Source organism: Mandrillus leucophaeus, unplaced genomic scaffold (assembly GCF_000951045.1).
Source record: "Mandrillus leucophaeus isolate KB7577 unplaced genomic scaffold, Mleu.le_1.0 Scaffold730, whole genome shotgun sequence".
Lineage (NCBI taxonomy): Eukaryota > Metazoa > Chordata > Mammalia > Primates > Cercopithecidae > Mandrillus > Mandrillus leucophaeus.
In genome coordinates this window covers 426,269-439,321 of record NW_012107920.1, presented here as the reverse complement: position 1 = coordinate 439,321, position 13,053 = coordinate 426,269, and the positions used below count along the sequence as shown (strand labels likewise).

The 13,053-nt window shown below is 40.4% G+C and overlaps 1 protein-coding gene across 2 annotated transcripts in view; it reads left to right on the top strand.

Annotated features, from left to right (window-relative positions):
- The first annotated feature begins 3,366 nt into the window (after positions 1-3,366).
- The window catches only part of GEMIN2 (gem (nuclear organelle) associated protein 2), a 22,691-nt gene continuing 13,004 nt past the window's right edge, over positions 3,367-13,053 (top strand). For both annotated transcript variants that reach the window (XM_011965634.1, XM_011965633.1), the window contains exons 1-5: positions 3,367-3,572; positions 3,927-4,011; positions 7,409-7,498; positions 7,938-7,997; positions 11,769-11,882. In XM_011965634.1, coding sequence (XP_011821024.1) covers positions 3,436-3,572; positions 3,927-4,011; positions 7,409-7,498; positions 7,938-7,997; positions 11,769-11,882 — 486 coding nt within the window. In that variant the 5' untranslated portion in view covers positions 3,367-3,435. The remainder of the gene's footprint in view (positions 3,573-3,926; positions 4,012-7,408; positions 7,499-7,937; positions 7,998-11,768; positions 11,883-13,053) is intronic.

The following is a 13,053-nucleotide window of genomic DNA, read 5'->3' as shown; positions in this document are numbered from 1 at the left end:
CTCAGCCTCCGAAGTAGCTAGGATTACAGGCACATGCCACCATGCCCAGCTAATTTTTTGTATTTTCAGTAGAGACGTGGGGCAGGGGGCTCTCACCATGTTGGCCATGCTGATCTCGAACTCCTGACTTCAAGTGATCCGCCTGCCTTGGCCTACCCAAAGTGCTGGGATTACAGGCGTGAGCCACCACGCCCAGTCAGATGATTCTTATACACACTAACATTTGAGAATAACTGAGCTTTTTAAAGGGACAGAAAACACAGAGACATGGGAGACTGAAGCAGGTAGATCATCTGAGATCAGGAGTTGAAGAACAGCCTGACCAACATGACAAAACCCATCTCTACTAAAAATACAAAAATTAGCCGGGCATGGTGGCGGGTGCCTGTAATCCCAGCTCCTCAGGAGGCTGAGGCAGGAGAATCACTTGAACCTGGGAGGCAGAGGTTGCAGTGAGCAGTACCACTGCACTCCTGGGCGACAGAGTGAGACTCCATCTCAAAAAAAAAAAAAAAAGAAAGAAAAGAAAATACAGAGACAGAGATGAACTGCAGTCAGCTGTGTAAGGTTGACTTAACAGATGCCTCCATATCATCAATAAACAGCCACGTCATCAATAAACACACAACAGAATGTTCTATTCTCACAATCCTCACGTAACTTCTACAGCTAACCAATTGTGTGAGAAATACTGAAACAAGAATTTTTCCATCATAAACTAAAAACAGGCGATAAATCTCTAAAAACAGGGCACCAGAAGTAGTTCAGTACCTTAGGAATATTTCTTCCTGGGAATAGATGAAATGTTATTGTAGTTTCAGAAGTTCACCTTTCCAAATAGTAAGCATTTTTTCAGAATAACTTCATCAGCCAAATATAGCTTATCTCATGTGTTCCATATTTCACTAAAGCATTAACAAATACTTCGTGCAATTTCTGAAAACTCCGCTCAAAATCTCATTACTAATTCTTTTAAATCAAATTAGATTTGAATTAGCACGAAGCTATATTATTACCTCTTCTTTTGGAAAATAATTTATTTTATTTCCCGGGACAACCTTTGTTTCCTTCTCGTATTGTCTCCTTTCTTCCTTAATCCTTGCGTAGTTCTGACACATACTTATGCACAAACTCCAATGTTAACCATTGTTCCACTGGTAGTTAATTCGCAAGGTAACCTTTTCTCCAGAAAAAATTGAGAGAAAATGCTAATAATTTACAGTAAAATAAAAATAAAAATATATGTATTTGTGGCCTGGCCCAGTGGCTCACACCTGTAATCCCAGCACTTTGGTAGGCCAAGGTGAGTAGATCACTTGAGTCCAGGAGGTCAAGGCTGGGTAATATTTTATTTTATTTTATTTTATTTATTTATTTATTTTGAGATGGAGTTTCACTCTTGTTGCCCAGGCTGGAGTGCAATGGCACAATGTCGGCTCACTGCCACCTCCGCCTCCTGGATTCAAGCGATTCTTCTGCCTCAGCCTCCCAAGTATATGGGATTACAGGTGCCCGCCACCATGCCCAGCTAATATTTTGTATTTTTACTAAAGATCGGGTTTCACCATGTTGGCCAGGCTGGTCTGGAACTCCTGACCTCAGGTGATCTGCCCAGCTCAGCCTCCCAAAGTAGTGGGATTACAGCGGCAGCCACCTCGCCTGGCCAAGATTCCTTACAGATGCAAATTTTCCCCCACAAAGAACAGCTTTGCAGGGCCTTTTCAAAATAGGGCAAAGAAACATGTTTTGGGGTAAAATATTTTTTTCTTCTTCGTCTCATAATGTTATGCTGAAGTGAGGTTGAAAAGTAAATCATGGCCCGGCGCCGTGGCTCACGCCTGTAATCCCAGCACTTTGGGAGGCCCAGACGGGCGGATCACGAGGTCAGGAGATCGAGACTATCCTGGCTAACACGGTGAAACCCCGTCCCTTCTAAAAATACAAAAATTAGCCGGGCGTGGCGGCGGGCGCCTGTAATCCCAGCTACTCGGGAGGCTGAGGCAGGAGAATGGCGTGAACCCGGGAGGCGGAGCTTGCAGTGAGCTGAGATCTGGCCACTGCACTCCAGCCTGGGCGACAGAGCGAGACTCCGTCTCAAAAAAAGAAAGAAAAGAAAAGTAAATCATGATATATAGGGTTAAATAAAACCCATCTGATGAGAATTTATGCTTTGTAGGGCATGACTCCCCAGACCCCTTAAATAGGAATTTGGGCAAAAAAAAAAAATCAGTTTAGTCCTCAAGTCACTACTTTTTCATATTTGTCCTTGATTATCACCAAAATGTTGGAGGACAGGAGTATTTCTCCCTATTCTCTTTTAAGTCTGTTTTTCCCAAAACCAGTGAAAATTTGTTAACCGAATAACTGTAGTCTGCAGCCAGGTGATATCTTTCCCAGTGTCCCAACTGTTTAGTTGCAGTTCCTAAGCATTAAGTACTTAAATAAGCTAAGGACTATCCTCACTTTATCTTCAATTTAGATTTACATCCTGGTTTAAAATCAGTTCCTTGCAAGCTAAAGGCAGTGCTATAAATAAAAAAAATTTTTTAAACCTTCTAAAATAAACATAAATGTTAGAAAATAAAAGTCAATTGTATTCACTCAATTGTATTTGTTTAGAAATAATCAGATATTATACTTGTTTCTTGCACATTCCTGCCTTGTTTCCTCACCTATGAAATGGAGATAATAATACTATCTACCTAACAAGACTGACCTAACATTTTTAATTTCTGGATGTTAGCATTAGTTTCATTTTTTTCACTATTTGTATTTAAACGAAGAGATTTTTCTTTAAAACGAAAATTAAAAAGTGCTGGCTATTCTAGGAGTAATATTCATTCCAAATAAACACACAGTGATCTTTGAAGTGGTCAAGCACTAGAAATTCCTGTAGAAAATTAATTTTTCATTCATTTGGCATCGGATAAATCTAGGTTGGAATTGGTTCTTCCCCTTTGGAAGGTCAGTCCCTGCCCTAAGAAAGCGGAATATTACTACCCACTTCACAAGATTGTTCTAACAATCAAATGAGAAAATGTGTGAGTTTATTAAGGGTTTAAGAATTTAGAGCTCCATGAATGATAATTACCGTAATATTGTTCATTAATTAAAAAAACATTTCTAAGGATCCCTCACTACTAGAGATGCATAAAAGTTGCTAACCCTCGGCCTTTACCCAGCGTTAGAAAACAAAACAGAGGGTAAAAGACCCAGAAACGCGTTCGAACCAATTCAGCTAGGAATTAAATTCTCAGGTCCTTTATTACACCACCGGAGCCTTAACCTTGAGGCAAGCAGCAGTTTGTTCATGCGCAGTTAACGCTCCCTAAACTGCCGCTTGCTCAGCTCCGCGCCTAAGGTGTCTACTTGTGCGCCTGCGCTGTGACCTAGAATGGGCGCAAGCGCTGAGCGGAACTGGCTGGTTTGAAAACCATGGCGTGGGTACCAGCGGAGTCCGCAGTGGAAGAGTTGATGCCTCGGCTATTGCCGGTAGAGCCCTGCGACTTGACGGAAGGTTTCGATCCCTCGGTACCCCCGAGGACGCCTCAGGAATACCTGAGGCGGGTCCAGTGAGTGATTTGGCCCTGGGCGGGTGGGCTGGTCTTCTGCGCTGCCCCTGGGTACAGCCCCCGGTGCTCTATTCCCGTTCCAGTCTCTTGCGAGTTCGGGTCTATTCAGGATTCTGGATTACATCCTAACGTGGGCGAGTTCCTGTTGAACGTGATTGCACGTATCAAGATGTGTGCTCTTAGATTTGTTTTTGATCCAGATAATTTCAGAAATATATTGTTTAGTTCCTCAATTGGAAGTCTGAATTTTTTTTCTAATTTCACAATGAACTGTGGAAATGGATCGCTCGTTTTACTACACCTGAGCAAAGCACAATAGAAATTTAATTTCTCGCGTTTATTACTTATTTGTAGGATCGAAGCAGCTCAATGTCCAGATGTTGTGGTAGCTCAAATTGACCCAAAGAAGTTGAAAAGGAAGCAAAGTGTGAATATTTCTGTGAGTTTTATTTACCGTCTGGAGCTTACCCCCAATCCCCCAATTAAAAGACTAACGCTCCCTATAGTATCCGACAGTATCAATTATGATGTAAGATTTGACTACTCGCTGCAAAGTTAGACGTTCGCTTGTACTTTTTCCTCCAGAAACAATTGGCATTTACTGCCTCTAAAGAGGCTTTCTGTAACTCTAGCCTTTGTGGAGGCTTGCCCATCTTACTTCAGGGACATTATCCAGTCCTTTCAAAGGAGTCTTTAAATGGGTTACTTATGCTGTCTTTTTTCTTTTTGCTTGTTTGTTTGTTTATAGAGAGTGAGTCTCTGTTGCCAGCAGGTCTGGAACTCTTGGCCTCAAGCGATCCTCCCGCCTCTGCCACTCAAAGCATTGGGATCACAGGCATGAACCACCTCGCCTGACCCCTTTATTTTTAAGGAACCTTTTTCCAGTTATTGGATTGGTGTTTAATCTTAGTTTAATATAATTTAATCTGAATTTGACTAAATTTCACTTTTTTTAAGAATAGAAACCCAGATGTCTTACACTTTTTTTTTTTTTTTTTTTTTTTTTTTTTTTTGAGACAGAGTTTCACTCTTGTTGCCCAGGCTGCAATACAGTGGTGCGATCTCAGCTCACTGCAACCTCTGCCTTCCAGTTTCAAGCGATTACCCTGCCTCAGCCTCCTGAGTAACTGGGATTACAGGCGCTCACCACCACACCCGGCTAATTTTTGCATTTTTAGTAGAGACGGGGGTTACATCGTGTTGGTCAGTCTGGTCTCAAACTCGTGACCTCGTGATTCGCCCACCTCTGCCTCCCAAACTGCTGGGATTACAAGTGTGAGCCACCATACCCGGCCTTACTTTTATAGCTATGTGCACACTCTGGACATTTTCATTTATTTATTTATCCAGCACATCTTTAATTAAGCAGAGTACAGTGCCGGGCCCTGGGAATACAACAGAGGATAAGACAAAAACGGTTTTTACCCTTGTAGAGTTTACATACTCTCCTGAGGAAGACAGAGAGTAAACAAGCGAACAAATAATTACATATTGTGATTATTGCTATGAAGAAAATAAGCATATATAATAATCAATACATGACAGAACTACTGTAGATAGAGGAATCATAAAAGGACTCTCTTTTTCCCTTTTTTTTTTTTTTTTGAGTCTCAATTTTTCGCCTAGGCTGGAGTACAGTGGCACGATCTCAGTTCATCACAACCTCCGCCTCCCAGGTTCAAGAGCTTCTCCTGCCTCAGCCTCCTAAGTAGCTGGGATTACAGGTGTGTGCCACCACACCCGGCTAATTTTTGTATTTTTAGTACAGACGTGGTTTTACGATGTTGGCCAGGCTGGTCTCGAACTCCTAACCTGAAGTGATCTGCCTGCCTCCACCTCCTAAAGTGCTGGGATTACAGGTGTGAGCCACCACACCTGGCCAGCAAAGGTCTCTCTAAGGAGGTGCTATTTAACCTAAGCTCAAAGGAGAGTGGCGTTTTATTTTATTTATTTATTTTTTCTTTGAGACAGAATCTCTGAGTCTCACTCTGTCGTCCAGGCTGGAGTGCAGTGGTGCAATCTCAGCTCACTGCAACCTCCGCCTCCTGGGTTCACACCATTCTCCTGCCTCAGCCTCCCAAGTAGCTGGAACTACAGGCGCCTGGGAGAGTGGCATTTTAACTAGTTGATAGTAATTTCCTTTTCATGTTCAAAGTAGTTTCTCTAACTGATATTTGTAATCAGGAAATTTTAATTCAGACACTATAATTTTTCTTATAATTCCTCTTCAGGATTTTTTAGTTGATGGACATTTAATGGAACAGAATGTCTTAATATACCTAATTTGATGGATTGATTGATTGATTGAGACAAGGTCTCGCTTTGTTGCACAGGTCAGAGTACAGTGCCATGATCATAGCTCACTGCAGCCTCGAGCTCGTGGGCTCAAGCCATCCTCCCACCTCAGTCTCCCCAGTAGCTGAGACGACAGGCATGTGCCACAGTGCCCAGCTAATTGTATTTTTTGTAGAGACGGGGTCTTGATATGTTGCTCAGGCTGTACGTGCTGTTTTAGAAAATAGAAGTATGGTTGGGCACAGTGGCTCACGCCTGTAATCCCAGCACTTTGGGAGGCCAAGGCAGGCGGATCACATGAGTTCGGGAGTTCAGGACCAGCCTGACCAACATGGAGAAACCCCATCTCTACTAAAAATACAAAATTAGCCGGGTGTGGTGGCACACGCCTGTAATCCCAGCTACTCGAGAGGCTGAGGCAGGAGAATTGCTTGAACCCAGGAGACAGATTGCGGTGAGCCGAGATGGCGCCATTGCGCTCCAGCCTGGGCAACAAGAGCAAAACTCTGTCTCAAAAAAGAAAACAGAAGTAGGCAATTTAAAGTTAAACGTCTTTAAGTACATTTTGCCCATACCAAAGTTCTTATTTTTTATTTTATTGATATATAATAATCATACATAATTTCATGCTTTATCATGTGGGCAAAATAATAATAATTGTACATATTTATGGAGTACATGTGATATTTTGAAACATGCATACAATGTATAATAATCAGTAATTAGGATATCTATCACCTCATTTATCATTTCTTTGTTTTGGGAACATTCAAATCTTCTAGCTGTTTTGAAATATACAGTAAATTACTGTTAACTGTAGTCACTCTACTGTGCTGTTGAACATGAGAACTCATTCATTCTATCTAACTGTATTTCATACCAGAATTCTTTATTTGGGGTATATCTCTCTTTTTGTTTCTGTTTTGCTATTCTAGAAAGGCAGGTAGGACTAGATATATCCTCCAGGCTCCTGTCATTTAGATTTTATAGACACTCCAACTATAAACCTTTCCAGATTTCCCTGATTAAGGTGACTTAAGACTCTTTCCCTAATGTTTTTAACTGGAATATAAATAGTAAAGTGAAATGCCTACTTTTTTACATCTGCAAAAAGTATTTTATTTTCTTGTATAATCTTTTTTTTTTTTTTTTTTTTTTTGAGACGGAGTCTCACTCAGTCGCCCAGGCTGGAGTGCAGTGGCACCATCTTGGCTCACTGCAAGCGCCGCCTCCTGGGTTCACGCCATTCTCCTGAGTAGCTGGGACTACAGGCGCCCACCACTATGCCCGGCTAATTTTTTTGTATTTTCAGTAGAGACAGGGTTTCACCGTGTTAACCAGGATGGTCTTGATCTCCTGACCTTGTGATCCGCCTGTCTCGGCCTCCCAAAGTGCTGGGATTACAGGCGTGAGCCACCATGCCCGGCCTTTGTATAATCTTTATTATATACTTTATCTTGGTTTTATTTTGCTTTGCAGAGGCATGAGATTCTAGTTTTGACACTACTGTTGATCCTAATATTTGTGAACTTGATCTCTAGCTTTCAGGATGCCAACCCGCCCCTGAAGGTTATTCCCCAACACTTCAATGGCAACAGCAACAAGTGGCACAGTTTTCAACTGTTCGACAGGTAAGTGTCATATTTAATCTGATTAAGCCCCTGTTGGATTTATTTCTGTTCTTAGACTGTAGCTGGAAAAATAAAATTTATGATCCTAAAGTATACAGAATATTCATGAATTAATTACTAAATTATTATTATAATCATTAGACATACAGTTTGAAATATTTTCTAAGTTTTGTTTATTTTTATTTATTTATTTATTTCAGTAGTTTTGGGGAACAGGTGGTTTTTGGTTTCATGGATAAGTTCTTTAGTGGTGATTTCTGAGATTTTGGTGCACTCGTCACCCAAGCAGTGTACTCTGTACCTAATATGTGGTTTTTTATATCTCACCCCTCCCACCTTTCCCATTTTCCAAGTTTTAGATGGTTACAATTTTGCGCAGAAACTGATTTCAGTTATCCATTTTTTGAGGAGTACCGTCTAACGTCTTTTCTTCCTTTAGAATGTGAACAAACATAGAAGTCACTGGAAATCACAACAGTTGGATAGTAATGTGACTATGGTATGTAAGTTTCTCAGTTTTAAGTTGTACGATGCATACCTGATTGAAAGAATCTATATTTACTTCCAGTCTTTAAAGATTCACTTGCCTAGTCAGTTATTTTCATTCTCTTCAATATACCATTAATAGTAACAATTCCATTACGTTAGTAGCCTGGAAAGTATGATTTTCATGACAATTTTTTTTTTTTTTTTTTTTTTTTTGAGACAAGGTCTTGCTCTATCTCTCAGGCTGGAGTGCAGTTGCACAATCATGACTCACTGCAGCCTAGACCTCCTGGGCTCAAGTGATCCTCCCACCTCAGCCTTCCAAATAGGTTGAACTTAAGGCGCGTCCCACCGTGCCCAGCTGATTTTTTAAATTTTTTATAGAGACAAGGTCTCCCTGTGTTACCCAGGCTGGTCTCTTGCTCCTGAGCTCAAGTGATCCTCCTGCCCTAGCCTCCCCGAGGGCTGGATTACAGGCATGAGCTACTGTACCCAGCCTTTCATGTCAATTTTAATTCATAATATCTTGGGGGAATTTGGATAGGTGACTGTTAAGCTTCCACAAGTTTTTAAGGATTCTTCGAGACATTTACTTTCTAGGAAATAAATACATTTTCAATATTTACCAAAAAATTGAATAAAGACTTAATGTATTTTCCTGATGAGGTGATGGTGGCATGCAGTAAACTCACATGTTTGCAGAATTTGTGAATGAATGGATTCTGCTTCTGCTTAATGTGATGAGTCTGCATCACAATTCCAGTGACACATAAGTGAAACCTGTCATGTATATTGTCATGCATATGTCCTTCATTTTATCAGTTTAGATATAATTTTAAGCTCTTTAGTAGATATATCAGGACTACCAAATGAAAAAAGGAGTTGGAAGGATGATACATTGTCTCAGGACAGTAGTTTTTAACCTTTTAGGGGATTTCATATTCCTTCATAGAATCTAATGAAAGCTATTTATGTTCAGAGGGAAAAAAAATGCACCTGTGCACAAAATTTTAGTTTCAGGTAGTTCATAGATTTTAGATTTTAGAAGCCTCCTTTAGGCGGTGCTTCCTGATATCTTTTACATGATGACACATTAGAATAAATGACTGCTTGCATATTCTTCCTGAAACTAGCCAAAAGCTGAGAGATTCAGTATATGGCATCTCTGTATGCTTCTGCATACCATTTGGAAGCTCTGCTCCAGCAAAAGTGTGAAGGGAAGTAACTTATCACTTGCCAAAGGTCACTTAACTCGTAAAAGGTATAGCTAGTTCTTCTATCAAAGAAGCATGGGCACATAAACACACAAAAGGTATGCTTAGGGTTCAAACCCAAGTTGGTCTGTCTCTAAAGCCTGTGTGCCTTTGACTAGGCAATGGTGCCTTCCTAGTACCAAGGATGTATGTATGTAGTTGGGACAGGGCTAGGTAGGTAAATATATTTTTTTCTCACTTAGTGGAAGGGCTTTTGGGTACATGCCCACTATCTAAAAAAGAAGCCACATCAGTAACATGACTTGATAAAATATTGTCAAAAATGGAAATGACCTAACATAATTGCTTCAGTAAACTATGGTCCGTCAGAACAGTGGAATATTAAAGTACACTCTGAGCCAGGCACAGTGGTTCATGCCTGTAATCCCAGCACTTTGAGAGGCTGAGGCAGGCAGATCACCTGAGCTCAGGAGTTCAAGACCAGCCTGGGCAACATGGCAAAACCCTGTCTCTATTTAAATTATTTAAAAAATAAAGTACACTCTGATGGCAACTGTGTGAAAACATAAACATTTGTTTATTAATTGATATAATTAAGCATGTACTATATTTAATAATCAGGATATTGAGTACTAACTGAAACAGAAACAGTTTCTGACCTGATGGAGTGATAGGAAAAGGTAGATACCTTATTCCAAGACAAGACAATAGGGTTTAACTTTGTAGTGGTCTCATGTTCATCATGAGGTTTTATTTTATTTTATTTTATTTTTTATTTTATTTATTTTTTTGAGATGGAGTTTTGCTCTCATTGCCTAGTCTGGAGTGCTATGGCACAATCTTGGCTCACTGCAACTTCTGCCTCTCGAGTTCAAGCAGTTCTCCTGCCTCAGCCTCCCAAGTAGCTGGGATTACAGGCACCCGCCACTACACCCAGCTAATTTTTCTATTTTTAGGAGAGATGGGGTTTCACCAGATTGCCAGGCTAGTCTCGAACTCCTGACCTGAGATGATTCATCCTAAGGATTTAATGAAAGCTACTTATCCCTGGGGGGGGATAATACACCTATGCAGAGTAATGTGCAAGGTGATATGTACAAATAAAAGTTGTTTTGTTAAGAAGGTTATATTGAGCTGAATGCTTCTCCCAACTAGTCCTGAATTTTCTGTCTGGCAGCATGAGTAGATCTGTTTCTTCTTTGATTGGACAGCCCTTCAGATATGTGAAATATGTAATCACATCTCTTTACATGGGATAAACATCCTTCATTCTATTAAGCATTCTTGGTGCATTTTTCCTCCATACTTATTTCTGTCTTTATCATCCTCTTTTGGACACACCCTTGTCTGTCAGTGTCCATTAAAGTCTTGTCCAAACTAAACACATCTTGGCTGGGCACTGTTGCTCACACTTGTAATCCCAGCACTTTGGGAAGCCAAAGCAGAAGAATTGCTTGAGGCCGGGAGTTTGAGACCAATCTGGGCAACATAGTGAGACAACTATCTCTACAAAAAAAAATTAAAAATTATCAGGCATGGTGGCGCGTGCCTGTAGTCCCAGCTACTCAAGAGGCTGAGGTGGCAGAATTGTTTGAGCCCAGGAGATTCAGGCTGCAATGAACTGTAATCACACTTCTGCACTCCAACTTGGGCGACATAGCAAGACCCTGTCTCAAAAAATGTAATAATAAGAAAAAGCAACATATCCCACATATTTTGTAGCCACTTAGGCACTATGTTTGTCAGGGCTGCCATAACAGACTAGGTGGTTTAAACAACAGAAATGTATTTATTTTCTCACAGTCTTGAAGGCTGAAAGTCCAAGAACAAGGTGGCAGCAAGGTTGGTCTCTCTTTTTTTTTTTTTTTGAGGCAGAGTTTCGCTCTTGTTGCCCAGGCTAGAGTGCAGTGACACAATCTCGGCTCACTGCAGCCTCCGCCTCTCGGGTTCAAATGATTCTCCTGCCTCAGCCTCTGGGTAGCTGGGATTACAGGTGTGTGCCACCACATCCGGCTAATTTTTTTGTGTGTATTTTTAGTAGAGGTGGGGTTTCGCCCTGTTGGCCAGGCTGGTCTTGAACTCCTGACTTCATGTGATCTGCCTGCCTCAGCCTCCCAAAGTGCTGGGATTACAGGCATGAACCACCACACCCAGCCTCATTTTGGTCTCTTCTGAGGCTTTTCTCCTTGGCTTGCATAGGGCCACTTTCTCCATGTCTTCTCACGTGGTCTTTCCTCTATGTGTGGGAGTCCCTGGTGTCTCTTTGTGAGTCCAAATTTCCTCTTAAAAGGACACTAGTAAGATTGCATTAGGGCTCACCCTAATGGCCTCAATTTAAATTAATCACTTCTTTAAAGGCCCTATCTCCAAATAGAGTCACATTCTGAGGTACTGGAGTTTAGGGTTTTAACATACAAATTTTGGGGACAGAGATTCTCCCCATAACTGGCACCCTATCTTTGGGTTGAGGTAATGGGAATATGGAAGGCCTTAACTTCTTTTTTTTTTTTTACTGTTCAGTGTAAAAATTAATACACAGGAATAAATCAGTTTTCTTTTTTTTCTTTTAGCCAAAATCTGAAGATGAAGAAGGCTGGAAGAAATTTTGTCTGGGTGAAAAGTTATGTGCTGACGGGGCTGTTGGACCAGCCACAAATGAAAGTCCTGGAATAGATTATGTACAAGTAAGGGCTGTGTGGATAAACAGAACAAAAAGCGTTTTAATTTTGGTGCATCACTTAATATAAGGGGTCAGCAAACTCTACCCTGGGCCAAGTCCAGTTCATGGCCTTTTTTATATCCATGAGCTAAGGATTGTTTTTAGGTTTTTAAAGAGTTGTAAAAAAGAAACAAATAATATGTGGCTGAGACTTTATGTGGCCTGCAAAGCCTAAAATATTTGCTGTCTAACTCTTGATAGAAAATGTTTGGCAACCCAGACTTAGTTTATTAGCTCTTCAACCTAACAAAGCAGCTAGTTTCTGAAACAGTTTACTGTGACTTTTTTTAGGTTGGCTTCATATCCCTTATGTTTGACTTGGTAATCATTTTATGAGTTGGATAAGATTCAGGGTGTTTTAAAATGACGAGGCATCAGGCAAACAGTGTTATGAGTAGCCAGGGAAAAAATGGAAATTGACACAATTAGGTGCTTTAAAATGCATAATCACATAATATCATTTCATGGGCCTGTAAAAAAGTAAGTAATATATTCTGAAGATGAAATTTTAAGGATATCTTTAAAATTCATGTGGCTGTAGTCATAAGTTATGTAGCCAACTCATTGTCCTTCAGGATTTACCTGCCCCCAAGTTTGCAGGTGTTCCTTTAAAATCCAGTGTATGCCTCTGCATTAGCGCTTACTCCCTATAGCATGTCGTTCTCTTCGGTTCAACAGGTATTTATTATTTGCTATATGGTGCCACATTGTGTTTTTCCCATTTAAAACTAATTTTTCCCAAAAATGTAAAGAGCCCCAAGAATCAATAAAAAGACCAAGAATCACCCCTCCCCTGCCCAAGAAAAAACAGCCAAAGATACCTCACAGAAAGGAAATAAAATTATTCTTATATGACAAGATGCCAAAAATCACTTGTAATGGAAGTATAACAACTATGCCAAGGTGCTATTTTTCAGGTAACATATTGGCAATGAAAGTTTGATACACCATATTGACAAGAGCTGGGAAAACAAGCACTCTTAGACGTGGTACAGTAGTGTAAATAGACTCAAATCTTAGGGAAGTTAATTTGATACACTTTCTATGTAACCAATTGATCTTTTGGATGATATCCTTAATATATGCTACATTTCAAAAATAGTGTTTATATATATATATATTTCTGATGAGTGTTT